The sequence below is a fragment of the Culex pipiens genome, chromosome 1 (genome assembly GCF_016801865.2).
Source record: "Culex pipiens pallens isolate TS chromosome 1, TS_CPP_V2, whole genome shotgun sequence".
NCBI lineage: Eukaryota > Metazoa > Arthropoda > Insecta > Diptera > Culicidae > Culex > Culex pipiens.
The window spans coordinates 131,557,779-131,585,422 of NC_068937.1; the positions used below are offsets into that span (position 1 = coordinate 131,557,779).

Consider the following 27,644-nt stretch of genomic DNA (forward strand, 5'->3'; position numbering starts at 1 on the left):
AAAAGTCACTTAAATATGGCTATAACTTGAAAACGGTGCACTTTATCAAAATTTCACTAAAGTACTTTTTGATTGCAAATTTGATTTTACATCGAAAAATGAAGTTGAAAAATTTTTACGACCAAAATTACGATTTTTTTAAAAAATCAGTATTGATTAAAAAAATCATAACTCGGTCAATGATTTTTTGCACAACCTGGAAATTTCTGAAAAGTTGGCATTTTATGTCCTCTAAAACATATAAAAAAATAAAAAAAAATTAAAAATAGTGTTTTTTTGTAAATCAAGTTTTAGTGATAAAAAGTTAAATAAAAAAATCACCAATTTTTTTTTACCGTGTATTATTTTTTTCCAGTGTAGTCTGTATCCATACCTACAACTTTGCCCAAGACACCAAATCGATCAAAAAATTCCTTCAAAAGATACAGATTTTTGAATTTTTTTTTTTTTTTTTTTTTCTTCATAAAATTATTTTTATTAGGTCCTTTTCGGTACTGGGACCTGGTTAGGACCGAGTTGGCTTTTGTAATTACATTTGACTTAATAATTACAGAGGATCTTGTGTGTAAATGTTAGTGGGAGGGGAGCCGATTACCCGCGGCCTACTCGGGGTTAGTAGGGAAGGGATTGATGTTAAAGACAAGGCGTGGGAAGGGAAGGGGGATTGTGTAGGGGTTGGTTGGCTCTGCTGGCCTTTGCGTTTTGTCCTCAGCCGCAACTCGGTGTCCAGCTGCTGGGGCGATCTTGCTTTGCTTCCGGTGCAACCAGAAACGACGGCTTTGTGCGAAGGCGAGTTATACTAACTAGAGGAAAACTAACTGAAGGGAAACTAACTGGAAGAAAACTAAATAGATATTTTGGAATCTGAGAGGAACTGATAGATAGGATAGAGAACATCAAGGTCTAGTTGAGACAGCGCGTATCGCATCGGAATTTCTGGTGGTCTTCCTCGGGCCCTGAGGGTATCTTTCAACTTAATTCTGTGAGCCTGGTGATCTGGACACGCCCATACGAGATGTTCGATGTCCTGATAACCCTGCCCACAGTCGCAACGGTTCGTATCACTCATGTTGATACGGTACAGATGAGCCTTGGACGAGTAATGGTTCGACATAAGGCGGGACATCGTTCTGATGAATCCACGCGTCAAGTCCATTCCCTTGAACCAGGCTTTTCTTTGCACCTTAGGTCGTATGGAATACATCCAACGTCCTTTGGTGTCGTCGTCCCATTGATTTTGCCAATCCAGAAGCGCACGCTGCCTCGGAAAACCGTAGCATTCTTGTAGGCTAATTGGCCTTTCAAAAATGTCTCCACTCTCAGCACCCTTCTTGGCGAGCAAGTCCGCTTTCTCATTACCCGGAATCGAGCAATGAGCGCGGACCCATACCACCGTGATGCTGAAGGACTGAGCCGCCAGGTTGTTTAAAGTCTTGCGTATTTCCGTGAGGAAAAACGTAAACTCCCTGGTCGGCTTCAGAGTCCGGATAGCCTCAACAGAGCTAAAGCTATCGGTGAAGATGAAGTAGTGGTCAGGTGGCATGGTCTCGATGATTCGCAGTGCGCAGTAAACCGCGGCTAACTCTGCGACGTAAACCGAACTCGGGTCCTTCAGCTTAAAGAACAGCTGATAAGATTCATGATAAACACCGAAGCCCGTACAGCCGTCGAGCTTGGAGCCATCGGTGAAGAATCTGTTGTTTGGAGGAACATGGTTGTACTTTGATGCGAAGATCGACGGTACAACTCCCCGCAGAAGATGGTTTGGGATACCGCGAGTATCGGATTTCATGGACGTGTCGAAGCCAATCAGGGTGCTGCTGGTTAACGCAGGCGTGCGCTGTACCGTTGTGCTCGGGCTCCACTCCCACGATGACATAAAGTCATAATATAGAAGCATGCGCCGAGACTCAACGTGAAGGTTCAGCAACGTTTCAAAGTTGTCAATTACCAGTTTATTCCTGTAATCACACCGGATCAGGAACCGGTAAGACAGTTCGTAGTAACGAGTTCGCAGAGGCAACACTCCCGCCAAGACCTCGAGGGTCATGTTGTGAGTTGAGTGCATGCATCCCAAGACAATGCGAAGACATCGGTACTGTATCCGCTGGAGAACCAACAAGCGTGATTTCGCAGCTGATTGGAAGCAGAAACTTCCATATTCCAGCACCGAGAGTATCGTTGTCTTGTACAGTCGAAGCAGGTCAGAAGGATGAGCACCCCACCGGTTGCCAGAGACGCTGCGCAGAAAATTAGTTCTTTGCAGGCACTTTTGCAGATTTTTTTAATTTTCATACATCATTTTTGTATGGACAGCTGCCAAATTTGTAGGAAAAATTATATGGACAAACTAATGATGCAAAATGGCTTCTTTGGGCATACCGAAGGCACCAAAAAAGTTTCAGTCGGATTAAAAAATACAAAAAAAAATCGAATGACCGAAATCCTAGAGAACTGCTCTGCTACGTTGCTTGGGTCGCTGTTCGTTTTATGCATCGCTAGCATACAATGACCGGTGTTATGGTATATCTGGGTCTGGCCTGTTTTTGAAATATACTTTTTTGTTCGCTGCGATGATTATTTATTGCGGCTGGAGTGGCTATTTTTTGCCAAATCATTCAAAAAACTTACCTTTAGTAGGGGTGAAATCGGGTCAAAATGTTTTTTTTATGGGATTTGCAATGTCTCAGGCTTTTCAGTGAAACATCCTAAATACGTTTGCTGAAAATCTCATATTCCAAGAACAAAACCCGTGTTTGTAGCAGCTATATTTGTTAGGGGTACGTATTTCACCAACAAAGATTTTTCAAAAATTCAACCTTGAGTATACTCTTTTAAAAGGGTCGATTCCTTTGAAAGAGTAACAGTGCTGAGTGACTTGTTTTGATTATTTCTTAGTATTAGAGCATTATTTCAGTTTCAATTTTAAAACGATCCATCAAATTTAAATATATTTTTGGGAAATGTTGGTAAGCTATCTGAAATTTTTCGTATTTTTTTTTCAGGTTTTGTGCGGTAGAAGTATTTTTTGTGTAATCCAAAAACGAATAACATATTTCACCCCCCCCCCCCGCTCATCACTTGGCGCCCCTTGTACAAATATAGGCACCCTCGCCAGGAACATTGGCGCCCTGAACCCGCCAGCAGCGACTAACTAGTTCAAAATCGTACAGCTCAGCCCTGCCTTTACCAAAAAATCTAGAGTTTCTTGAATAGGTCCTACAAATATATGAAACACAGTAGCTTATAGGACCTTTTCAAATAAAAACTCTAGAAATAATTAATAATTAAAATTGTTGCAAATTTCAAATTGCGATTAGATAATTTCACTTAATTTTCTAAAGAAAATTTAAAGTTAAAAGTTTAAAAAAAAATCAATTGAAAATCTGAATTAAAGTAAGAAGTCAGCTTGAAAAAATATTTTTGCCATAAAATTAAAAAAAAATATATATAATTTCTTCCTTGACCAGAGCCTACAGACGATCATTCACACGATCAATACATTTTATAAAATCCATCCCAAAACCCAATCCGCGCAAAATACATGTCATTTTAAGAAAAGTAATTTTGCGACAAACATACAAAAGAGTGTCATAATAAATTCAATTTTGTAATCTCAGAACGCAGAATCTTGAAACGCTGAAAATGTATTTTTGCTAGGATTAGATAAACTAGAGGGAAAATCCAAATCCAAAAAAAAATTTCCTACATCTTCCAAAGCAAATTTTCCTACATCTTCTTCTCAAAATTTCTCTAACCGAAAAATAACTACAAAAATACTTCAAATTTTATCAGGTTTTCTGTAATCTAAGATGGTTACAAAAATGACAGCATTCAAGAACCTAGGAATTTAAGAATTAAAGAACTTAAGAATTTAAGAATTTAAGAATTTAAGAATTTAAGAATTTAAGAATTTAAGAATTTAAGAATTTAAGAATTTAAGAATTTAAGAATTTAAGAATTTAAGAATTTAAGAATTTAAGAATTTAAGAATTTAAGAATTTAAGAATTTAAGAATTTAAGAATTTAAGAATTTAAGAATTTAAGAATTTAAGAATTTAAGAATTTAAGAATTTAAGAATTTAAGAATTTAAGAATTTAAGAATTTAAGAATTTAAGAATTTAAGAATTTAAGAATTTAAGAATTTAAGAATTTAAGAATTTAAGAATTTAAGAATTTAAGAATTTAAGAATTTAAGAATTTAAGAATTTAAGAATTTAAGAATTTAAGAATTTAAGAATTTAAGAATTTAAGAATTTAAGAATTTAAGAATTTAAGAATTTAAGAATTTAAGAATTTAAGAATTTAAGAATTTAAAAATTTAAGAATTTAAGAATTTAAGAATTTAAGAATTTAAGAATCTAAGAATTTAAGAATTTAAGAATTTAAGAATTTAAGAATTTAAGAATTTAAGAATTTAAGAATTTAAGAATTTAAGAATTTAAGAATTTAAGAATTTAAGAATTTAAGAATTTAAGAATTTAAGAATTTAAGAATTTAAGAATTTAAGAATTTAAGAATTCAAGAATTTAAGAATTTAAGAATTTAAGAATTTAAGAATTTAAGAATTTAAGAATTTAAGAATTTAAGAATTTAAGAATTTAAGAATTTAAGAATTTAAGAATTTAAGAATTTAAGAATTTAAGAATTTAAGAATTTAAGAATTTAAAAATTTAAGAATTTAAGAATTTAAGAATTTAAGAATTTAAGAATCTAAGAATTTAAGAATTTAAGAATTTAAGAATTTAAGAATTTAAGAATTTAAGAATTTAAGAATTTAAGAATTTAAGAATTTAAGAATTTAAGAATTTAAGAATTTAAGAATTTAAGAATTTAAGAATTTAAGAATTTAAGAATTTAAGAATTCAAGAATTTAAGAATTTAAGAATTTAAGAATTTGAATATTTAAGAATTTAAGAATTTAAGAATTTAAGAAAATAATTTTTTTGTTCTTTTAATTTTTTTAAATTTTTTTTTTTTAATATTGATATTTTTGATTTTTTTTTTCAGATTTTTTATTAATGTAAAAATTTGGGATCTTTTTTAGTATGTTTTTTTTTGGGTTTTTTTATACTATTCTCGGATTAGTTTTCAAAAAGCCGTAAGAGCCATTGGTAAACAAAGTCCTTTTTGCATCTGTATTCGACCTACTTACGGAAAAACAATATCAAAAACGTTTGAGATTGTTCATCTACACGTCCTTCAAGTGCCCCAAACTGAAGATAAATGAAATTTCGTTTAATTTTTAAGAAAAACAAAACTAGTGTCAGAGGTCACGGTGGCTCTTACGGCTTTTTGAAAACTCACCCGAGTATTGTTCCTAATTTCTGAATAATTCAATTTTTAATTTTGGAGCTGTAATTTTTTAATGTTTAGATTTTTTTTTTTTTTCTTCAAGAATGTTTAAATTAAAAAAAATATTTCTACTGGTTGAATCCCATCTTTCATTCAAAGACGGAGGCCAGCTTCTGTTACGTTCAATTAAGCTCATATTTGGGATATAAGCACAGTACACCCACTAGAACATGTCCCAATAATATTTTTTGTTACATCCTAATGTCTGTATCTTCAGGAAAAGTTTAAAATATGATTAAGATTCACAAGATTTAAATTGAATGTATCCAGTATAAAAGAACACTAAATAAGGGTAAAAAACATTACTCAAAACTTAAAAGAAATTAAATATTCAGAGTCAGTATGTTTAAAAATGGTTGAGTGTAGTAATACATTTATTTAGGAAATTCTCAACAACACATTTAAAAAAAATATCTCTTCATAATCTTCATCTTCATCGTTTCTTATTGAGAAAACACAAACAAAAAATTTCGGAAGAAATTTAAATTAATAAGAAATTGAAGTTCTTGCACTCAACGGAAAAAACATATTATCCTGATTCTTGATAATATTTTTCTTTATAAGTTGAAAGTAATTTTATCTCTCTCAATCATTTTTTTAATCAAAATTGCTAATGCGCGAAATCCACGCCGTCCGTTATAATCCTGTTTATTCCATAAATTTTTGTTTTATTTCTTTAATTCTTGAATTTAATTCTTTAATTTTTAATTCCATTTCACCATCACTATTTTGCTTACATTTTAGATTACACAAAATTAGATTACTTTGGATCATTTTTAAATCATAGTTCAGTAACTGTTTAATTTTGAGTAAAAAACAAATTTAGATAACGAATACTAAAGTAAAATTTTGGAAAATTTTCTTACCTTACAATTTTTTTAGAATTTTAGAATAAGAATTTAAAAAATTAAGAAATCAACAATTCCTTAATATCACAATTTCAGAAATTTCAAAATTTAGAATCTTTGAGCTTTAGAATTTTAGATTTTTTTTAAATTTTAATATTTTTAAGATCATCGAAATTCCCTGATCCAGCTTAGAATTCCCTGACTTTCCCTGACTTTTCCAGGTCAAATAAAATTCCCTGACAATTCCAGGTTTTCCCTGACTTTTCCAGAAATCGACACCATGTAGATAGTTTACAATTTTTATGTTTTAAAATATTGGAATTGTGGAATTCTTTACATTTTGATTTTTTGAATGTTTAAAAATTAAAATTATTGCATTTTTTCAGGTTCAGGAATTTAAGAATCTAAGAATTTAAGAATTTAAGAATTTAAGAATTTAAGAATTTAAGAATTTAAGAATTTAAGAATTTAAGAATTTAAGAATTTAAGAATTTAAGAATTTAAGAATTTAAGAATTTAAGAATTTAAGAATTTAAGAATTTAAGAATTTAAGAATTCAAGAATTTAAGAATTTAAGAATTTAAGAATTTGAATATTTAAGAATTTAAGAATTTAAGAATTTAAGAAAATAATTTTTTTGTTCTTTTAATTTTTTTAAATTTTTTTTTTTTAATAATAATTTAATAATTTAAAAAATAACAACATTAGTTTTCGAATAATTACGTTATTTTGTTCATATTGGGCATTTTGGCCATTTTGGTCATTTTGGTCATTTTGGTCATTTCAGTCATTTTGGTCATTTTGGTCATTTTGGTCAATTTGGTCAATTTGGTCAATTTGGTCAATTTGGTCATTTTGATCAATTTGGTCAATTTGGTAAATTTGATCAATTTGGTCATTTTGGTCAATTTGGTCATTTTGATCAATTTGGTCAATTTGGTCAATTTGGTCAATTTGGTCAATTTGGTCATTTTGGTCAATTTGGTCATTTTGGTCAATTTGGTCATTTTGGTCATTTTGGTCATTTTGGTCAATTTGGTCAATTTGGTCAATTTGGTCATTTTGGTCAATTTGGTCATTTTGGTCATTTTGGTCAATTTGGTCATTTTGGTCATTTTGGTCAATTTGGTCAATTTGGTCATTTTGGTCAATTTGGTCAATTTAATCAATTTGGTCAATTTTGGTAATTTTGGTCAATTTGGTAATTTTGGTCATTTTGGTCAATTTGGTCATTTTGATCAATTTGGTCAATTTGGTAAATTTGGTCAATTTGGTCAATTTGATCAATTTGGTCAATTTGGTCATTTTGGTCAATTTGGTAATTTTGGTCATTTTGGTCAATTTGGTCAATTTGGTCATTTTGGTCAATTTGGTCAATTTGGTCAATTTGGTCAATTTGGTCATTTTGGTCATTTTGGTCAATTTGGTCAATTTGGTCATTTTGGTCAATTTGGTAAATTTGATCAATTTGGTCAATTTGGTAATTTTGGTCAATTTGGTAATTTTGGTCATTTTGGTCAATTTGGTCATTTTGATCAATTTGGTCAATTTGGTCAATTTGGTCAATTTGGTAATTTGATCAATTTGGTCAATTTGGTCAATTTGGTCAATTTGGTAATTTTGGTCAATTTGGTAATTTTGGTCATTTTGGTCAATTTGGTCAATTTGGTCATTTTGGTCAATTTGGTCAATTTGGTCAATTTGGTCAATTTGGTCAATTTGGTCAATTTGGTCAATTTGGTCAATTTGGTCAATTTGGTCAATTTAGTCAATTTGGTCAATTTGGTCATTTTGGTCATTTTGGTCAATTTGGTCATTTTGGTCAATTTGGTCAATTTGGTAATTTTGGTCAATTTGGTAATTTTGGTCATTTTGGTCAATTTGGTAAATTTGATCAATTTGGTCAATTTGGTAATTTTGGTCAATTTAGTAATTTTGGTCATTTTGGTCAATTTGGTCATTTTGATCAATTTGGTCAATTTGGTCAATTTGGTCAATTTGGTCAATTTGGTCAATTTGGTCAATTTGATCAATTTGGTCAATTTGGTCAATTTGGTCAATTTGGTAATTTTGGTCAATTTGGTAATTTTGGTCATTTTGGTCAATTTGGTCAATTTGGTCATTTTGGTCAATTTGGTCAATTTGGTCATTTTGGTCAATTTGGTCAATTTGGTCAATTTGGTCAATTTGGTCAATTTGGTCATTTTGGTCAATTTGGTCAATTTGGTCAATTTGGTCAATTTAATCAATTTGGTCAATTTGGTCATTTTGGTCATTTTGGTCAATTTGGTCAATTTGGTCATTTTGGTCAATTTGGTCAATTTGGTCAATTTGGTCATTTTGGTCAATTTGGTCAATTTGGTCATTTTGGTCATTTTGGTCAATTTGGTCAATTTGGTCAATTTGATCAATTTGGTCAATTTGGTCTATTTGGTCTATTTGGTCTATTTGGTCATTTTGGTCAATTTGGTCAATTTGGTAATTTTGGTCAATTTGGTCAATTTGGTCAATTTAATCAATTTGGTCAATTTGGTCAATTTGGTCATTTTGGTCAATTTGGTCAATTTGGTCAATTTTGTAACTTTTGTAAATTTTGTAAATTTTGTAAATTTTGTAAATTTTGTAAATTTTGTAAATTTTGTAAATCCAAATTTTTTTTCTTTGAATTTTTTTTAGTTTTGAAATTTATGGTTTCTAGATTTTTTGAATTGTGAAACTTTTTAAATTTTGAATTTTAAAAATTTAAAATTCTTTTTTTTATTTTTTTGAAATTAAGAATTTCCGAATTTGAAAACATTGGAATTTTGAAATTGTAAACACACTTAGATTTTTTTTACCGAATTTGGTAGTTGAAAAATTGGTAAAGATTAGATTGTTGAACCATCTGTCAAAATTAACAAAATTTTACCGAAAATCGGTTGTACGATGAACAATAATGAACTTCATTATCGAATTTCGGTATGTTTTTACAGAATTCGGTAATTTTCAGTTTACCGAACTGTTCAGCAGTAATTTTACAAAAAAAATCTAAATGTGAAAGTTTGGAATTTTGATATTTTAGAATTTTAATATTTTAGAATATTTGAATTTTAGAATTTTAGATTTTTAGAATTTTAGAATTATAGAATTTTAGAATTTTTGATTTGGTTTAAAAAAATTGTAATTTTAGAGGTATTTTAATATTTTTAGAATTTTTTTGCAGGACAGAACCAGTCACTCCGGCTTTGTGATTTAAAAGGCATTTAATCCGCAAAATTATTCTTTTTGGAAAATATTCACGCTTTGAAGATTAAGATTAAATATAAATTCTGCTACATTCTTAAATTATTTTAAATAAAAAGCAGATTAAAATCAATGAATTTCTCAACTAAATGAGAAACAAAATACCACATTACACACGATAGTTTATTTTGAAATTTGATTTCACGATTAATGGGCGATCCGTCCACGTTCTTACCTTAGAATTAAGAGCTCTCCCGGTCTCTTAAGTTCAGTCCTACTACGCCTTGGCCTGGTTGAGCGGATTCTGGGGCGACTTTTGCCAGTCCTTGAAGATCATCTGCTTGAGCTGGGACAATTTGAGCGACGGATGCTCCTGCTTCAGTATCGCCAGCTGTTCCTCCTCGAACGCCTTGTAGGCCGCCTTCATCCGCTTCTCCGGATGTTTATCGTCGCCGCCGTCCTTCACGGCCAGCACGGCCAACGCCTGGTCAATGGTTTGGGCCACCTCGGTGTCGGCCATCACCCGGTTCAGGTTCTCCTCCAGCGGAACGACCTTGGCCGGCACGACTTTAGGCGGGTTGTTGACTGATTCAATGGCTCGGTTTCGCTTCTCAACTTCGGCCTCGATCTGGGAACGGGTCACCTTCTGGACGGAAACCTTCGGCGCGACCTTGATCGAGCTCATTTCCTTCTCCAGCAGTTCCTTGGCTTCCGCCTTTTTGCGGGCTTGCTCCAACTTTTTGCGCTCTTCCTCTTCCTGAAATAAGATCGAACTTTAAAATTTAATCTCCCTTTCCGTTGTAGCACAAAACTAACCTTTTGTTTCTTTTTCTTGGCCAGCTGTTTGTCGTCGTCCTGCCAGAGGGCATCCTCGGCTGCCTTTGAGGCCTTCTCGTTGGCCACCTTCTTTGCGTCGGCCTTTCGCTCTCGGGCCTCGACGGCCTTCGAGTTGATACCCATCTTTTTCGGCATCGTGACACGTGCGTTTCTTCAAATGGTCACAGAAATTTGAAGATTTGTGTTGATCTTCACGAGGGAATTTTGTAAAAAAAAAATTGCAATTTTTGCCAAATCGATCCGCTACTTTTTCGTCTTTTTGGTCTCTTTGTTGTGACAGTTGCGTTTCAGGCGAGGACTGTCAAATCGATGCAAATTTGCAACAGTGTAACGAGGGGCGCAACAAGTTGATGATTACAAGAAGTTCTTTAAATTTCAGCTCCCTGTAACTGCCGCCCTAGCTGCCGCCTTGTTTATGAAACCGAACACGCAGAAAAATAAGGCATATTGCGCGTAATCCCGAAAACGACACACGGCATATCAGCCTCGAAACGACGCGCCGCACTTTCGGCAAATGCGCGCTGTCAAATCCCATACTGGTCGTTTTGTTTGTGATAATCCAGGTTTTTAAGCGAAGATGGCGTTCGAATGGTGAACGTCCCAAATGTCAAAATCGCGCAGTAGCACCAACATTAGAAAATAAAATGTGGCTGTCATACATGGCACACTTTTTTCGTAATGTTGGTACCACTGCGTGATTTTGACATTTCGGGCGTTCATCATTCGAACGCCATTTTCGCTTAAAAATCTGGATACACTCAAACCCCGATGGTTTGACACCAACTGTTGTCAAACGAACGGGGTCACGTTTTAGTTTGACACCCCTTTTACACGGAGTTCACACACACCACCAAACTTTTGTTTTGATAGTGTGCGTGAGCCCCGTGTAAAAAGTGACAGTTCGACACTTTTTAGTTTGACTTTGACCAACCAACGGGATGAAACTAAAAAAGTGTCAAACGAAAAAGTGACCAAAGTGAGTGTATCCTTCTTCGAATCGCCAGGTATGTTTTTTATTGTACCAAAAGTGCAGAAAATCGTTGGCAACAATGTCTACGGCACATTCTGAAATGCCGCGTGGCGTGTACTTTTGAGAGAAATGGACAATATTTGAATCAACAAAACGTTTTGTTGTTTAGAAAATCAAGATTTTTGTTGAATCAACGCTAAACGTCAAAGCAACTTTTTCTAAACAACAAAAGATTTTAGTGGAATTGAGAAAATCAAGGTTTGTTTCAACGCAAAATCGGCGTTGATTATATTCAACAAAAATTTTGTTGAATCAAACCTTGTACAGGCTGATTCTACAAAATATTTTTCTGCGTGAAATGATCGAAATATTCGATGACGATAAACAAATGGTACGTTCGTTTGATGGCTAGTTCCACACTGAGTGCCGCACTCAGAGCTGTCAAAGTGTTTCTTTGAAGAAACTCGCGCTAGTTCCGCACGAGTTTCGCCGCCATCTTGGAACTGAAGCTCTAGTGCCGCACTCGATATTTTTTCAGTTTCATGCGATTTCCACGCGCACTGACAAATGACGTTCGATTGAACTAAAACTGGCACCGACGAGTGCGGCACTCTTCAAACGAACGTACCAAAAGTGTGCAGACCTTTCTTAAATTGGGTACTAAAGCCCTATGTCAATTTTTATGTACAACGGTAAAAAACACGATTAAAAACCATTTCTGATCTTTTTTTTCATTTAAATGCAACAAAAAAAATTGACAAGACAACATTTTTTTGATGGATCAACTATGGTCCCCTTAGAACAAGCTGTCAAGTAGGAGCTTTTCTGTCAAGAAGGACCGCGAGGATAATTTTTCAAAATTGATTTAAAAATCCATTTTAAACTCTTTGTGGTCGTACAAAGGGTTATTGTACTCAGAAAAATCAGCTTTATCGCTGTAAACAATAACATCAGCAATCTAAGCTTCATTTTAGGACCCAATTGTGAGCATTTTAAATGTCATCTTGCAGCATGCCCAGGTCCCTTTAAAGAATGTTCCTTCCGCGTAGATTCCAAGATTTTCTCAATCTTCCAATCAGTAGATCGTCCATTGCTTATAATCACTTCCGCTTTTCCAGCTGCTCATCCCACCACTTTCCGTTTCCGGCCTCATACACACATTTTTTACGTCCAAAAATATGAGCAAGATAAACGTGACAACTCGCGTGACCACTTGTGTCGAATTTTTTAACAATTTTAACCGAGGTTTTGACACAAAAATATTATTTTTGATTATATCACACAAAAAAATATTATGGTAATGACAAAAGTAACTTACTTTGGAATTGAAAAGTGGTTAAAATTTGCTACATTTAAAGTGTTTTTCTTGTTTTGAAAATGAAAAGTTTTACTGCTACAGTTTTTGAAAATCTCCTTGCTAACTGATTTAAAAGTTTTAACTTTTAATTCGACTGTATAATTTCTTTCATTTTGTCGTTCTCGTGAAACCGTGTACGTCTAAGTCCAAAATGTAAACCGTATGAAGCAGAAGCTAGTGGAGAAGCGTTAAATACAAAAAAAGTGTTTTCTAGCATACTGTTTATTTTTTTTTTAAATAAATGTAAAAAACCAAGCACATTTTTCTGAAATTATCCCTGTAGTGCTAAATGTTGTGTATTCTTGCCATAAAAGGTTTCTTTCCAATTGAAAGTAAAATACTGACTCAAAATGGTTTCAAAACTCCGAAAAACTGGAAATTTGGAATTGGACCTTTAAAAAAAACTCCAGATTTTTAAAGTACTCCACAAGTGAAGAAAAATATTTAAATGTAATTACACATCATTACTTTGCCTAAACTATTTGTTAGCCCCTCGGTGAGAACCGTCCATCTTGAATTACTAAACGCACCCACCTTTTGTTTTGACGTTTCTCCGTCGAATCGAATTTGTTTAATAACATTGTGATTTCAATCGCATAAAACGCCAGAAAATCGTCATAATTTTATCATAAAAATTATTAAAAATGGACATACTGAAAGCGGAAATCGCTCGCAAACGAAAGCTGCTCGAGGAAAAGAAGCTGGTGGTAAGTTATTCTTAAATAGTTACGGAATCTCTTTCTAAATTTTGCTGTCCCTCCCGCAGGACACAAACAAAAAGTACTTCAAGCGGGGTGAGCTGCTGGCCCAGGAGGAGGACGAGTACCGGGAAAGGTACGGTCAGCAGGCGAGCGGAAGCGGCGCCGCAGAGGCAAGCATCACCGATGGGGACAAATCCCCGACGAAGGATTCCAAGTTTGACTTCCGGAATTTGCCTCGAGCCGAGGTGATCCGGAAGCTTCGTGAGCGCGGCGAACCGATTCTACTGTACGGCGAAAGTGAGGTCGATTCGTGTAACCGGTTGCATCAGCTGGAGATTTCCGCGCCGGAAGTGAATCGGGGATTCCGGAATGATTTCCAGGAGGCGATGGAGCAGGTGGACGAGGCGTTTTTGAACGAGATTTTGACTTCGACCGGGGGCATGAGCAAGGGGAAGAGTTCGAACGAGGACTTTGCGATTGACGATTCGGTTACGTATGAGTCGATTCAGGAGATGGCTGTTAGGTTGGGCAGATCAGGGAAGGAGCACGACATGCTGGTGATTACGCTGTTGATTCAATTCTTGCTGAAGATGTGGAACGACCAGCTGAACTCGGGGACGCAGGCGGATCGAACGGCGACCAAGTGGAAGATTGCCAGGGCCACGTTCGAGCAGACTCGGCTGTACCTGAAGCCGTTGCTGCGGAAGTTGCGCAACAAAACCATCCCCGAGGACATCCTGGACAGTTTGACGGATATTACGAAGAGTTTGCTCAAGCGGCACTACATTCAGGCTAGCGATGCGTACCTGACGATGGCCATCGGGAACGCCCCGTGGCCGATCGGTGTGACGATGGTGGGTATTCACGCGCGTACGGGTCGGGAGAAGATTTTCTCGAAGAACGTCGCTCACGTGATGAACGACGAAACGCAGCGGAAGTACATTCAGGGGTTGAAGCGGTTGATGACCAAGATGCAGGAATACTTTCCGACGGATCCGTCTCGGTGCGTGGAGTACGTGAGCAAAAAGGATATGCCACAGGCTTAAAAGTGTCAGCTAGGTTGGATAATTTCTGAGGTTTGAGCTGATTTTCGCATTTTAAAAAAAATTAAATGTAATAGAAATAATACCGATATTTATTCTTTGTTGAGAAAATTCCATGATTTGTTGTCTTTCACAGTATTTGGATAGATTTAAACAAAATTTGAATTTAATTCTACATTTTATTCACGGAACAACCACAAAACATTTAACAAAACCGCCCAACTTCCTACTGCAACTCTTTTGCCCGGTTGGCGGACTTTTCCACGGCATTCATGAGCGTAGCTCGAAGGCCACCTTTCTCAAGCTCGTGCACGCCGTGAATTGTGGCTCCACCGGGTGAACAAACCTCGTCCTTCAACACGGCCGGATGTTTGCCCGTCTCGAGAACCGTCTTGGCCGCTCCCATCACCGTCTGCGCCGCCATCCGGATAGCCTGATCCCGAGCGGCACCCTGCTTCACGGCGCCATCAGCCAGCGCTTCGATAATCTGGTACACGTACGCCGGACCACAACCGGTCAACCCGGTAATGCCGTTGATCTGATCCTCACGAACCTCGTAAGCCAGTCCGAGCTGGTTCAGCATAAACTTGATGTCCTCGTAACGATCGCGAACCGTCTTCGGACAATCTACCTCGAATCCCTCGCTGTAGATGGTACATCCGGCACCGACCTGCATCGGCGTGTTGGGCATCGTCCGGACGTGGTTAATTCCCAAGCTGGCAAATTCCGACTTCAACCGGTCAAGCTTCACACCGGCCAGCACCGACACGAGCACCTTTTCACTGCAATCAACTCCGCCCATCTTGCCCTCGATCGATTTCGCAAACACCGGCAAAATGTGCGGCTTCACGCAGAGAAAGATTATGTCCGCCTCCCGGATCACCTCGGAATTGTCCGTAGTGGCGCTGGTCACTCCGAGCGGAGCCCACCGCTTGCGCAAATTGTCCAGATTCGTGGCGGACACAATCACCTGGTTGGCCTTCAGGACACCTTGCTTGATCAGTCCGGATCCGATGGCGAAGGCCATGTTACCCGCGCCAATGAAGCCCACCGTCAGGGCGGACAAGTCCCGCGAACCGGTTCCGCTGCTCATTTTGCTAAAGCACGCAAATATAATTCACGCAGCACGAGGGAATTTTAATCCACTGCAAAATATTTGCAATGTAGTAATTATTTAGCGAGATACTTCACACGGCAAAGCAGCAGCCAACACGCCCTCCGGAAACGGATTGATAAGAGAGGAACTCGAGGCAAAATAATACAGGTGGTGTTATCTAATCACAACAAAACTCGTTGAGATAGCAACAAAACGCAACGAATGACTGAAAAACAACAAAACAAGCAAAAACAAACTGACAGGAGCCGAGAGACGCTGACCTTGAGGGGGTGGTTCACAGACAAATGAGCAATTCTCTACGAAATCGGTCTTTTTTCTTAAATTTTAATTTTTGTATTTTTTTAATCCGACTGAAACTTTTTTGGTGCCTTCGGTATGCACAAAGAAGCCATTTTGCATCATTCGTTTGTCCATATAATTTTCCATACAAATTTGGCAGCTGGCCATACAAAAATGATATGTGAAAATTCAAAAATCTGTATCTTTAGAAGGATTTTTTTGATCGATTTGGTGTCTTCGGCAAAGTAGTAGGTATGGATATGGACTACACAGAAAAAATGATACACGTTAAGAAAAACTTTGGTGATTTTTTTTACTTTTTTTGATTTGCAAGAAAACACTATTTTTATTTATTTTTTTTGATAGGTTTTAGAGGCATCAAATGCCAACTTTTCAGAAATTTCCAGGTTGTCCAAAAAATCTTTGACCGAGTTATGAATTTTTGAACCAATACTGATTTTTTCAAAAAATCGAAATATTTATCGCAATTTTTTTTCAAATTCATTTTTCGATGTAAAATCAAATTTGCAATCAAAAAGTACTTAAGTGAAATTTTGATAAAGTGCACCGTTTTCAAGTTGAAGCCATTTTAAGGTAACATTTTTGAAAATAGTCACAGTTTTATTTTTTTTTTTTAAATTAATGCACATGTTTGTCTGTTTTTGAAAAGCTGAGAAAATTCTCTAGGGGAAAGTGGGGCAAGTGTAACAAGCTAAGGAAATGCTCGTTAAAACCCATTAAATTGTTAAAACATCTGCCGGATTTTATCATAATCATCATATTTCAGGTCTTGACTAAGACTTTGATAGAACAAATTTTGAAAAAATCCTGTTTTTCAATGTTAAAAATTGATTTTAAAATTTTTGATTTTCCGTACGTTCTACTCAACTAGTGGGGCAAGACGAACAACCCGTTGGGGCAAGAGGAACAATTCATGAAAAAACATGTTAATTTGCTAACAAGTGAACTGCTATCACTTTGAAACATCAGATTAGAATGTATTTGAAACGTTTCTTTCATTTTTAGGTTAAATAATAATATTTTACTAAAAATTTGATCGTTTTTACGAAAAAAATAATTACTTAGATGATAAATAGTAAATTTTCATAGTATCACTTTATTTTGTGTGGAATTTTTTTTTAACAATTGTTTATCAGTTTTTAAGAACTTTTTTGTATTTATTTCCCAATAAAATATGTTGCTGCAGCAATTCGTATTTTTTTCCATACTAAAAATTCATATGGTACACTTGCCCCACCTGAACAAGATTTTTTAAAAGCTCTCAACAAAAATAACCAAAAGTCAAATCATACTTTCTAATAGGTGCAAATCATTGGTAGGGACACTACTGATCTAGGAAAAATTGCATTTTGATAAAATGAGCCTTAAAACGAACCCTAAGCCTTATTTTGTACTTTCCAAATATTATAAGAAAACAAAGGTTTTGAAAAAAACTTCATTAAATCTCATGCCCCGTGGCGTTTACGTTGTTTTGGCGGTTATGTGGTAGTAGAATCAGCTGATTGCATTGCTAGCAACAATTCCTCATACTGGAAATAATCAAAATTGTAAAAATTACGGCCGTACGAGCGATTGTTCCTCTTGCGCCATATGGTCGTCTTGCCCCACCTTCCCCTATATTTCGTTTTTTTTTTAACTTTGTTGATACGACCCTTACTTGCTGAGATATTGCCATGAAAAGGTTTAAAAACATGAAAATTGATGTTTTCCAAGTCTCACCCAAACAACCCACCGTTTTCTAATGTCGATATCTCAGCAACTAATGGTCCGATTTACAATGTTAAAATATGAAATATTCGTAAAATTTTCCAATCTTTTCGAAAAAATATTTTATTTTTATTTTTAAACCAACACTAATATTTTAAAAGGGCGTAATATTGAAGATTTGGCTCTTTTGAAATGTTAGTCTTGATTAAAAAAACAATTTGATTTGAAAATATTATATGTTTGCACGACAATGACAAACAAACAAACTTACTCGCACTTTTTCGTGTTTGACAGTTTGCCAAACACGCAAACTTGTTTGCGGCAAACTCACAAATAAGGCAAAATGACAGGCTGACGTTTCTACAAACAAATGCAGGCAAACAAACAAAGCAGACAAACTATCAGACAAAAAGTGCGAATTTATTTATTTGTTTGCCGTAGTGTAATAACTCCTTTTCAGACTTAATTGGAGCCTAACATTTCAAAAGGGCACATAACTTTTGTAAACAATAGTGTATCCCTTTCACTCGAATGACAGTTTACATAAGGTGTGAAAGGGACACACTTTTGTCTAAAAAAGTTATGTGCCCTAATGAAATGGCAAGCACGAATTATCCAGGTCCTCTCACAAAAAATATATCAAAATGTTTTTGAATGTAAAAATAAATAAATAAAAATAAATATGTTAAATAAATAAGTGTTTATGAGAAATGTTCAATTTTGAAACAAAAAAAATATTTAAAAAAAGTTTTTTGCTGAATCCAGGGAAAAGGTGGTGAGCGAAAACCTGTTTGATAAGGCTTTCTAACCGAAAAATTTTAGTGACGGACTCAAAACTTAGGCGTTGGTTTATTGTTCACAAAGTTACATACAAAATGAAAGATTTCATTTTTGCTACCCAATATCTGCCCGACTTTCATCTAATTTTGGTAACATAACATGAAACTAACCGACGATTTTTGCCTTATTCGACTCGAAATGTATTTAGCAATTTTCTATTTTACTTTCAATATTGGCGAAAAAAAACTAAAATTGTAAAGTTATAGAGTTTTAACAAATTTAAATTCTAGAGTTCAAAATTTTTAAGATTCTACAATTGCCGAAAATCTAAATTCTTAAATTTGAAAATTCTTTATTTCCAGAATTAAAAATTTCAATAAACTTTTTAAACTTTAAGATTCAGCAATTCCAAAATTGTAAATTCTAAAATTTGAAAATTAAAATTTTCCAGAATTCCAAAATACAATAATCAAAAAAAAAATTAGATTCTAAAATTCTAAGATTAAATGACACATTCTCCAGCGACGACTCGTTTCGACTGATAAGTCGAAATTTTAATTAAATTAAATTAAATTAAATTAAATTTTAATTTTTTTGCTTAGGCGTTGGTTAATTGTTCACAAAGTTTCATACAAAATGGAAGATTTCATGTTTGCTACCCAATATCTGGTCGACTTTCAGCAAATTTTGGTAACTTAACATGGAACTAACCAATCGACGATTTTTGCCTTATTTATTGTATTTAGCAATTTTCTATTTTACTTTCAATATTGGCGAAAAAAAAACTAAAATTGTAAAGTTATAGAATTTTAACAAATTTAAATTCTATTTTGACAATTTTAAATTATAAACCCTTAATTTTAAGGTTGAACAATTCCAAAATTGTAAATTCTAAAATTAAAAAATTTTAAATTTACAGAATTAAATTCCAGAAAATTTTAAATTTCTAGAAATTCAATAATTAAAAAAAAATCAGATTCTAAAATTCTAAGATTAAATGACACATTCTCCAGCAACAAAAACGCCACGTTTTGACTGATAAGTTTACAATTTCATTATTTATTCATTGTTTTATTGGTCCAATCATTAATCGCAGCTAGATACACAATAAGAAATGTTTATAATAACAAAAACATGACTTATTAATTTGTATGAAACCAAAAAATGTCAAAATTTCGCTATTTCTTACTCCGTTGCAATGTTACGGAGTGATCGATGTGGCAGATGAAACGTTCGACTTAAAATTGGTTAATTAATACTCACTCTTTGAAGAAAATGAAAAAACAAAATTAAAAATTGCAACGCCGGAATGTGTCAAATATATAATTCTAAAATTATAAAATTCAACAATTCTAAAATACTGAATTATCAAATGTCATCAATTTAAAATTCGAAAGCTAAAATTTTACAGATATTTTTTAAATAATTTTTTCGTTGAAAAATGGAAATTTCGGATAGCATGAAAACGCACAAGCTTAAATAATCTCATCTCGACGGATTTATTTCAGTATTTCTACGACTTTTTACAGCGCTTTTCGAGTAAAATTGCTTTCCCTTACAAAGTAACACATTCACACTTTATTTTTCCTTTTATTCGCACACGATTTCTTCAACTACACATTTTTTTCTCCGATTCAAACAATTCCAACAAAACGTGGTTGGTTGTGTGGTAAGTAAAATTGAGTAACTCTAGCCAGTATTGCTTGTTTTCGTTTGCGTCTCCATTTCCTTACACAAATGGACAGCATAGTTCAGTTCCTGGAGCGATCGCGGTTTGGTTCTTCTCCCTGGCGATGCTCCTGTTGTTAAGTTTAAAGGTCGCGTTTTTTTGTGTTTTAATATTACCTATCTCAATGACTCGATATGTACAGTTTGGAAAATTTGCTGCCATCTTCCAAGTTTTATTTTCCTAGGCGTTTTTCTTCTCTTATTTTTACAGCTTTCTTTACCTTTTTTTTCTAGCAGGGTATGGATATAAATAATGTAAATTGTAAGATTACTTCGCAGTTTGTACGAGTCTATCATATAAAGCAGGAGTAGGTTGATTCGTTTGAGAATTGGTTAGCAGTAAACGTAGAAAATGCCACATATCTTTACATAAGAAAATAAGGTTGTAAAATATAAAAAGGGGACAGGAGAACGAAAGAGTTTAAAAAAAGTAAACTAAAATATTGCAGCTAACTAAACTTATTAAAACATAAAAACAACGACAGGCTAAAAACTTGTAAAAGATATCCACCTAATCCTATCGGCAGTTTGAACTACTCCGTTCATCATCATTTAAAAAATTATCCTCACACTCAAAAATGGCGTCATTCTGTACACGGTGGTTGAACTATTTTTTCTACAGCTCGGTGGTCGTTTCCGCGTCCGAGCGGTCCAGATCGTTCAGGTAGGAGAAGGAAAGCGTAGCGTTGGCGTAGTCCCGCTTGCCGAAGGTCACGTTCTCGTTGGTGGGGCTCGTGTGGTTCAGGTGCTGCTGGGACTGCAGGTCGCCGTTTTGTCTGTGGTGGGGGAAGGGAGAAGAGTTGATTAGATTTGGAATACTTTGTCAAGATATGGATCATCCACTTAGTTGAGTTGCTCTAGCATTTTCCAACTGTCGACCGAAATGTCCCAAAGTCCAGTTCAGCATGGAGAGAATGCAATTTTAGAACTTTATGATCTCCAAACTGTGGCATTCAAGATTAACCGTGTAACTACTAAATTAGTTGACGAAAGTTAGTTAACGTGTTCGGCCCCAATCAAATGATACTCCCAGATTTGCGCATCTGTCAACCAGTGTGCGTGACAGCGCTGCCAACCTGGCAGCGAGAGAAACGTCACAAGGAGACAGCGTGGAAAATTTCCACTCCGTTTCGAAACGCGAACGAGACACAATTTTGTTTAGATTTCCAAACTTTAGTGAAGTCAAAAGTGAAGTCGAGCTTTAGTGTTTTTATCACTCAGAAAGAACAAAACACAGTCCACTCGCTAGTGAAGTTGGAAATTTTGTCCCCAACACAGTGTACAGGAGGGGGCGAAGAAAGTGGAGCAAGGAAAACCGCCTTACAAAGTTTAATTATAAGCTCGAGGATATCACATAAAATCGCCGCCCCCAACTCACCGGATGTGGAACAGTGGATTGCTGACGGGCACGTCCGTGTACCGGTTGTTCCTGCCCAGCGTGTTGGTCACGATCTCCGCGTGGGTTGGCCCACCACCGCCGTTTCCGTTGTGGTGACTGTGGTGGTTGTTGATGTTGTTCCGGTGGTTCCGGCCGAGCGTGTTGAACGAGTTGTTCTGCGCCATCGACAGGTTGTTCCGGTTCAGGGTGTCGCCGTAGCTGGTGAGAGGGTGAAGGTTAGAATTGGTTTTCCGTGATAGATTAAGGACACTCACCCATTGATGTAGTTGTTCCGCTCGGATTTTATCCGACCGAGGGTGAGCGTGCCGGGCAGCGTTCCGTTGCTGACGGCGCCCAGCGGGTTCAGGTAGTTGTTGCGGTTCATCTCGAGCGTTCGGTTGAGCGTGTTTTGCCGGTTGTTGATGTTCAGGTTGTTGTTGTTCTTGGTGTTGTTGTTGTTGTTACGCTGCAAAGTACCCACAACAGCCGTCGTCGCGTCGGAGTTGGTAGGACTGTTCTGACCTAGAGCGAAAGCGAGACAGTAGCGTCTAAACAAAAGGGCAAAAGGTACAGGGTTAGGGCATCGTCTCAGCACGTACCGTTCTCTTTGTGCGTGATGTAGCTGACGTTGTCCAGGCTGAAGGCATGGTTCTTGGCGCTAAAGTCTAGCTGAAGGTCGTCGCCTTCGTCTAACGGGACGGCCATCGCCAGCACCTGGGTCTCGTACTCTTTGAGACTCGTCTGGTTCTCGGCGGCTTGCGTGGCCTGGGAATTGATGATTACGGGGTCGTAGCGGACCGGACTAGCGGGGGCATTGTACTGGCGCATGCGTTGCTTGAAGTTTTTGTACCTACGAGGGAAATGATCGTCTAGCTCGTCTACATGATCACAAACAACCACAAATACTCACTTTGACCAGGATATGCAGATGTACACGATTCCGATCGAGCCGAGGATAAGGATCACCACGGCGACCGCGATCAGCGCGTACGGGAACACTTCCTCGTTTACACCAACGACGGCCTTCACCTTCTGGATCTGCTGCTTGGGCTCCACCGGACCAAAAATTCCCTGAGCGGTGGCCCGAGCAATACTCGAAGCTTCGTAGTTGATCTGCGACATGACCGCCGGAGCCAAAATGTTGCTACTTACCATGGACGAATTTCGCTCCAGGATCTTCTCCGATTTGGGATCGATCGCGTAGAACCTACAAGATTCGAACAAATTAAAATCTACTTAATTGTTCAAAAGATGCCACAACTTACCACACATCCGTGGATCCAATCAACTCCTCCACCGTCCCATTCGCATTCAGTATCTTCCGACTGCTGAACCTCTCAATCCCCGTTATCAACCCGGTAGACTTCTCGTGCAGCAGTTCCTCCAGCGCCCGCACGTGTCTCCTCACGTCCTTTGGTGCCGAATCGGAAAACACCAACGTCATCCGATTCACGTCCGAGATCAAGTTCGCCACAACACGCGCCTTCGCCTTATGGACAACCCCAGCCAGCGGATCCCCGTTATTATCGCGCGCCTCCACGACAAACACCAGCGGCGTCTGCTTTACCGACTGCAGACTCTTCTGCGTTTTGAGCATGCCGTTGTCCTCACCGATCGTGAAGAACGAACTCGGCGAGTCGTCGTTCGGGATTTCGTTGACCCGCTCGTCGTAGATGTGGTACTTGACCTGTCCGAACAACCCAGCGTCCTTGTCCACCGCCTTCACCGTAAGCAGTGGAGTGTCCATATCCGCGTTGGCGTTGATCACCGTGTAGTAGGTGTCGTTTCGTATGCTCTTGCCGTAGTTGGTCGGGAACTGGAACATTGGCACGTTGTCGTTGTCGTCCTGCACGATCACCTTAACCTGAGCAAAGTTCTTGTGCTGGTTCACAAAGTACTTGTTCGATACCAGTCGAACCTCAAGGTTGTGCGTCGTGGTCGTTTCGTAGTCGAGTTGACCGTTCAGTACCAACCCGCAAGCGTGATCTTCCACCGTAATGCGGAACAGGTTGATGTCGTTACCCTTGATGATCTCACACTTGAAGCCACCGTTGTGCTTGGTAGCTTTCTTCGAGTTGATGATCTGGATCAACTTGATCGTAGCGTTCATTCCGGTAGATTCCGGAACGCTCGTCGTGTAACTGTCGTCACTGAAGGCCAATCCTTGAACCTCCAGATTCACAATACCGCCAGCATCCACCCGCGATTCCGCCGAATCTCCGTTTGGATTCGCCGGGATGTGACTGACGTAGATCGGCAATGTTGCGACCGAGCTCAGCTGGGGCTCTCCCATATCGTATGCCCTCACATCCACCAAGTACTCCGTGTCGTCCTCCTTGTTCAGCTCGTCCCGAATTCTAACAATCCCAGAGTCCGGATCCACCTGGAAGTACTTCAAAGCCTTCCCCCGTCCAACCATCTCGTACCGCACGACATTACCCGGTGACGACCCGTCACCATCAACCGCCGGCATCGATCCAACGATCGCTCCGATCGGCAGGTCGTCGTTGATGTTAATCGGCTCCGGAATCGACACAAACACCGGCGGAATGTCGTTGCGATCCTCAACCTCAACCATCACCTTGATGTAATCCCCCGGATTGGTTCCGTTGTTCTCCAGCGTTCCCACGATCAGCTCGTGGATCTTATCCTTCTCGTAGTCCAACCCTCGAATCGTCTTGATCAGCCCCGTCTTGGCGTCAATCTTAAACAAATCTCCCGGACCACGCTTCAGCGAGTACGTGATCTCCGGCTTGGTGTCCGGATCGAACGCTCGCACCGTCGTCACCGCCATATCGGGTACGTTCTCCGGAATCTTTACCTCGATCACAGACTCCATGAACCGCGGCACCTCATCCGGGACGTCCCGCACCTTCACGGTCACGCTTGCGGTGCCAAGTCTCGGTTCCGGCGCACCATCCTGCGCCGTCACCACAAATTTGTACTCCTTCTGCTTTTCGTAGTCTAGTTGGGATTTCGTACGAATCTCACCCGTTCGCGAGTTGATCTTGAAGGGTATATCTGACGGGATCGTGTACGTGATTTCGGCGTTCATCCCTTCGTCGGCGTCGGTGGCCCGAACCGTCCCGATCACCACGTTGTCCTTGCCTTCGTCGACGGAGAAGACGTAAGGAAGATTGTTTTCGTCAAACTCCGGGTTCTTGTCGTTGATGTCGGTGACCTTGATGTTGACGGTGGCGCTGCTAGCGAGACCTCCATTGTCCTCCGCTCGGATGATCAGCTGGTATCGGGTGAGGTCTTCCCGGTCGAGCTTGCGAATCACGCTGATGACGCCACTTTCCTTACCGATCGAGAACTGTCGCAGGTCGTTCCCGGTGGTGATCGCGTACTTGACCGGGTCACTTTCCGGATCTTCCGCTTTCACCACGATCACGGTGGAGTTGATTTCGGCTCCCTCGCTGACCTGCACGTCGTAGACGGGTTTCACGAACCGCGGGGGTTTCGTGTTGGGTCCGGGGGTTACGGAGACTTCGACGATCGCTTGTGAGGTTAGGCCGCCGATGTCGGCCGCTTGCACAGTGATGCTGTACTGCTCGCCGGCGTTGAGTCGCGATCGTGTCTCGATTTCTCCGGTTTTTGGGTCGACGGTGAACTTGCTTGCGCCGTTGTTGGACACGTGGAAGATGGAGTAGGTTACGACGGCGTTTTCACCGGCGTCATTGTCGGTGGCGGACACTTTGGTGACGAGTCGACGGCCATCACCGGCGGTGAGGGTGACTGGGGCGACCATCGCCAGTTTGGGTGCGTTGTCGTTGACGTCGTTCAGGTGGACGGTCATGCTCATGGGGGCGCTCGCGGCGTTGCCGTTGGCTTCGCGGGCTACCACCTGGAAGCGGTACTTACCCTGGCTGGGAGGATCGCGATCGAGACCCTCTTCGTTGACCTGGAGGATCCCGGCTTTGGAGACCACGAAGGAGGGAGTGGTTACTTCGTAGATGTACTCGACCTGTTCGTCGTCCGAGCCGGCGTCGGCGTCGGTGGTTGTTAGACGGATTGGTTTGCCTTTGGAATCGGTTACGGTCGTTCCGATTGGGGAGTTTTCGTCGACGTAACCTTCGGTTGAGGTTATGTTGATCACCGGTGGGAACGCGTCGACCGGTTTCACGTGGATCGTGAGCTTCGCGGTTGCGAATCGCTTCATTTCGGACACCTCTTCCGCTTTGACACTGATGTCAAACTTTTTCGCCGTCACGGACGAGTCCACCAGTTTGGTCTGCTTCAGCACTCCGGTTTGCGGGTCGATCTCGAAGTAGTCGTCGTAATTGCCGGGAATACCGCTGAGGAACGAGTATCGGATGGGTGCACTGATCGTGTCCAGGTCGACGGCCTGGATCCGTTCTGGAGTCACGGTGAGAACTCCCTGGAGAGTTCCGGCCGGAACGGATGCGCTGTACTCCGGGTTCAAGCAGGCACCGTCCAGCAGGACGCATCCTCGGTAGATGAAGGACGGATCCTGATCGTCGGAGTCGGCAATATCGATCGTCAGCGTGGTCGTTGCGGATAGCCTCTCGGACGCGTTGCGTGCACGATCCTGCAATAAATAAAAAAAAGGGCGAAAGTGAGTTAGATTCTGCAAGTGCGGTGCGCGTACATAACCTCAATGTTTGAACCAGAGGCGAGAAATTTAGAGCAGGTCTACCCGGCGACGTGCCGTACAAGGTGATGAATCTAGATAAACATTTTGATTGAAAAATAGTTTTGCCCGAGGCCTCGTTACGCGCGAGAAAGGGAATTTGCCTTTGTTTCACTTTCTATCGACGACGCCGAGTCGACGGAGCGCGCGCACCCCGGGGGACACCATTGAAGTCGGCGCGTAAACGCGGTCACCTCCCGCCGTAGATGGTCAATGGCTTTTGCTATTGTCTACACGGCTGTAACAACGATCCGATCGGGGTTCGAGTTCTGCGCCGAGAGATGACTAATGCAATGTTTTCTACTCCTCGCATTCTAACTCCATTGGAAGAATATCCGTCCCGTCTCCTAACTAGTTCATCAACTCAACCATCAACACACACCCCAGGCAGCCAAATCTGGACGATTTCAACACCCCCTTTTTGCAGCGCAGCGTTCGGTAGCCGCAGAAAAAAAAACCCCGAACGCAAGGCACAACAGCATTTCTGCATTCCTGCGGTGCAACCTGAATGCAAAGTGCTCCAGTTTTCCAACCTGGCCGCCATTCTCCGGGGGCCCTTTTGGCTTCTTCGATGACGACCAGATGGTGGAAAAATGTAGTCCACACCACATAGTGGCTGCTGCTACCTCCGCACAGCCCAGGTCTTGCTGGCCATAACAGGGCATGAACTATTTAAACTACGATGTAGCTTAATTGGCCGAAGAGATTGGGCCCCGATCGAAAGCTGCTGCTGCACCGGCTTGGGGGTGTCTTTTGGGGGCGCTGCGCGCACGTTGTTGTTCTGAACAACCCGAACAACGAAAGACCGGTCGGTGCGCGCGGTAGCCACGGGGTTATGCTGGAACGAGCATTCTTGGGCCATGTCGCAGAAATGTGTTGCGCTGATAAAGTGATAACCCCGCGCGCGTGTGTATGTGCGAATTACCGGGGTTTTGGAGGTGGCGATTTTGTACTAGATAGTACGGGAGATCTGGATGATGCGATATCAAGTTTGACATGAATTCAAATCAGGACAGAGTTAATTTGATTGTTTTAACCAATTTGAAAATCCTGAGTTTAGTTAAACATTGTTGTGAGGAAGCACGTCCCTCGTACGGCGTCGAAGCAAGCCCCTCGTTTTCTGCGTGCTGTTTGGTATTGTTTTGACAGGTACCCGTGCTGTCGCCTGGCAATCAGTCAAACAATCTGAGCAACCGGGGGCACGGGTGCAGCTGTACAGGTCAACTGCGAAAAGACACCGAATATGTGAATTAATGTGAAATTGTGACATATTAGTGCATTTAATTAGGAAAATATACATTTCTAGTTTTGTAGCGAGTGGAAACAAGGACTTTTCTTTGGACACTACGCTCACAGAACTGTGTTTGACATCCTCCCGCGTCTCAACAAACAGATTACAATTTTTGACAATGTTTTTGGGTCAACTTTGACGTCGTTTTTGGCCAACAGTCCCACATTTACAAACCAAAAAAATGGCATGATTTTTTTGGAAAGTGTAAAACAAATAAGAAAATTATCTTGACACTCAATTTGAATGTCAAATGCTGCAGCACGGCACCAGAAATGAAGTTGTTTTCACGTGACGAAGATCACCATCGTCAGCAACTCTCTTCCCTCCTCATTTTTTGTAGATTTTTTTTGCTGTT

The 27,644-nt window shown here is 39.1% G+C and overlaps 4 protein-coding genes across 4 annotated transcripts in view; 1 reads left to right on the forward strand and 3 right to left on the reverse strand.

Moving 5' to 3' along the window:
• Positions 1–9,590: 9,590 nt before the first annotated feature.
• Positions 9,591–10,545, reverse strand: LOC120417852 (coiled-coil domain-containing protein 124). Its single transcript, XM_039580071.2, has 2 exons — positions 10,243–10,545; positions 9,591–10,183 (listed from the first exon to the last, which is right to left on the reverse strand). Exons 1-2 carry the CDS (start codon positions 10,396–10,398, stop codon positions 9,704–9,706), a joined length of 636 nt encoding a protein of 211 aa, XP_039436005.1. The 5' UTR covers positions 10,399–10,545; the 3' UTR covers positions 9,591–9,703.
• Positions 10,546–13,139: 2,594 nt separating this feature from the next.
• LOC120417855 (pre-mRNA-splicing factor 18) lies at positions 13,140–14,419 on the forward strand. Its single transcript, XM_039580075.2, has 2 exons — positions 13,140–13,297; positions 13,357–14,419. The coding sequence occupies exons 1-2, from the start codon at positions 13,235–13,237 to the stop codon at positions 14,335–14,337; spliced, it is 1,044 nt and encodes a 347-aa protein (XP_039436009.1). The 5' UTR covers positions 13,140–13,234; the 3' UTR covers positions 14,338–14,419.
• Positions 14,406–15,606, reverse strand: LOC120417856 (uncharacterized). Its single transcript, XM_039580076.2, has one exon. The coding sequence runs from the start codon at positions 15,425–15,427 to the stop codon at positions 14,561–14,563; it is 867 nt and encodes a 288-aa protein (XP_039436010.1). The 5' UTR covers positions 15,428–15,606; the 3' UTR covers positions 14,406–14,560.
• A 4,107-nt stretch (positions 15,607–19,713) lies between these two features.
• LOC120417849 (cadherin-99C) overlaps positions 19,714–27,644 on the reverse strand; it is a 204,877-nt gene continuing 196,946 nt past the window's right edge. Inside the window, exons 8-13 of the mRNA XM_039580070.2 lie at positions 22,610–25,896; positions 22,255–22,551; positions 21,944–22,194; positions 21,620–21,866; positions 21,345–21,563; positions 19,714–20,742 (exon numbers count right to left, since the gene is read on the reverse strand). Coding sequence (XP_039436004.1) covers positions 20,583–20,742; positions 21,345–21,563; positions 21,620–21,866; positions 21,944–22,194; positions 22,255–22,551; positions 22,610–25,896 — 4,461 coding nt within the window. The 3' untranslated portion in view covers positions 19,714–20,582. The remainder of the gene's footprint in view (positions 20,743–21,344; positions 21,564–21,619; positions 21,867–21,943; positions 22,195–22,254; positions 22,552–22,609; positions 25,897–27,644) is intronic.

What these genes read in the sequence shown, in the direction of transcription:
- LOC120417856 (XM_039580076.2), bottom strand. Translation starts at nt 15,427, where the DNA reads ATGAGCAGCGGAACCGGTTCGCGGGACTTGTCCGCCCTGACGGTGGGC.
- LOC120417852 (XM_039580071.2), bottom strand. Translation starts at nt 10,398, where the DNA reads ATGCCGAAAAAGATGGGTATCAACTCGAAGGCCGTCGAGGCCCGAGAG. An exon ending in CCAAGAAAAAGAAACAAAAG is followed by an intron (nt 10,184 to 10,242) that starts GTTAGTTTTGTG and finishes ATCTTATTTCAG; the next exon opens with GAAGAGGAAGAGCGCAAAAA.
- LOC120417855 (XM_039580075.2), top strand. Translation starts at nt 13,235, where the DNA reads ATGGACATACTGAAAGCGGAAATCGCTCGCAAACGAAAGCTGCTCGAG. An exon ending in TCGAGGAAAAGAAGCTGGTG is followed by an intron (nt 13,298 to 13,356) that starts GTAAGTTATTCT and finishes TCCCTCCCGCAG; the next exon opens with GACACAAACAAAAAGTACTT.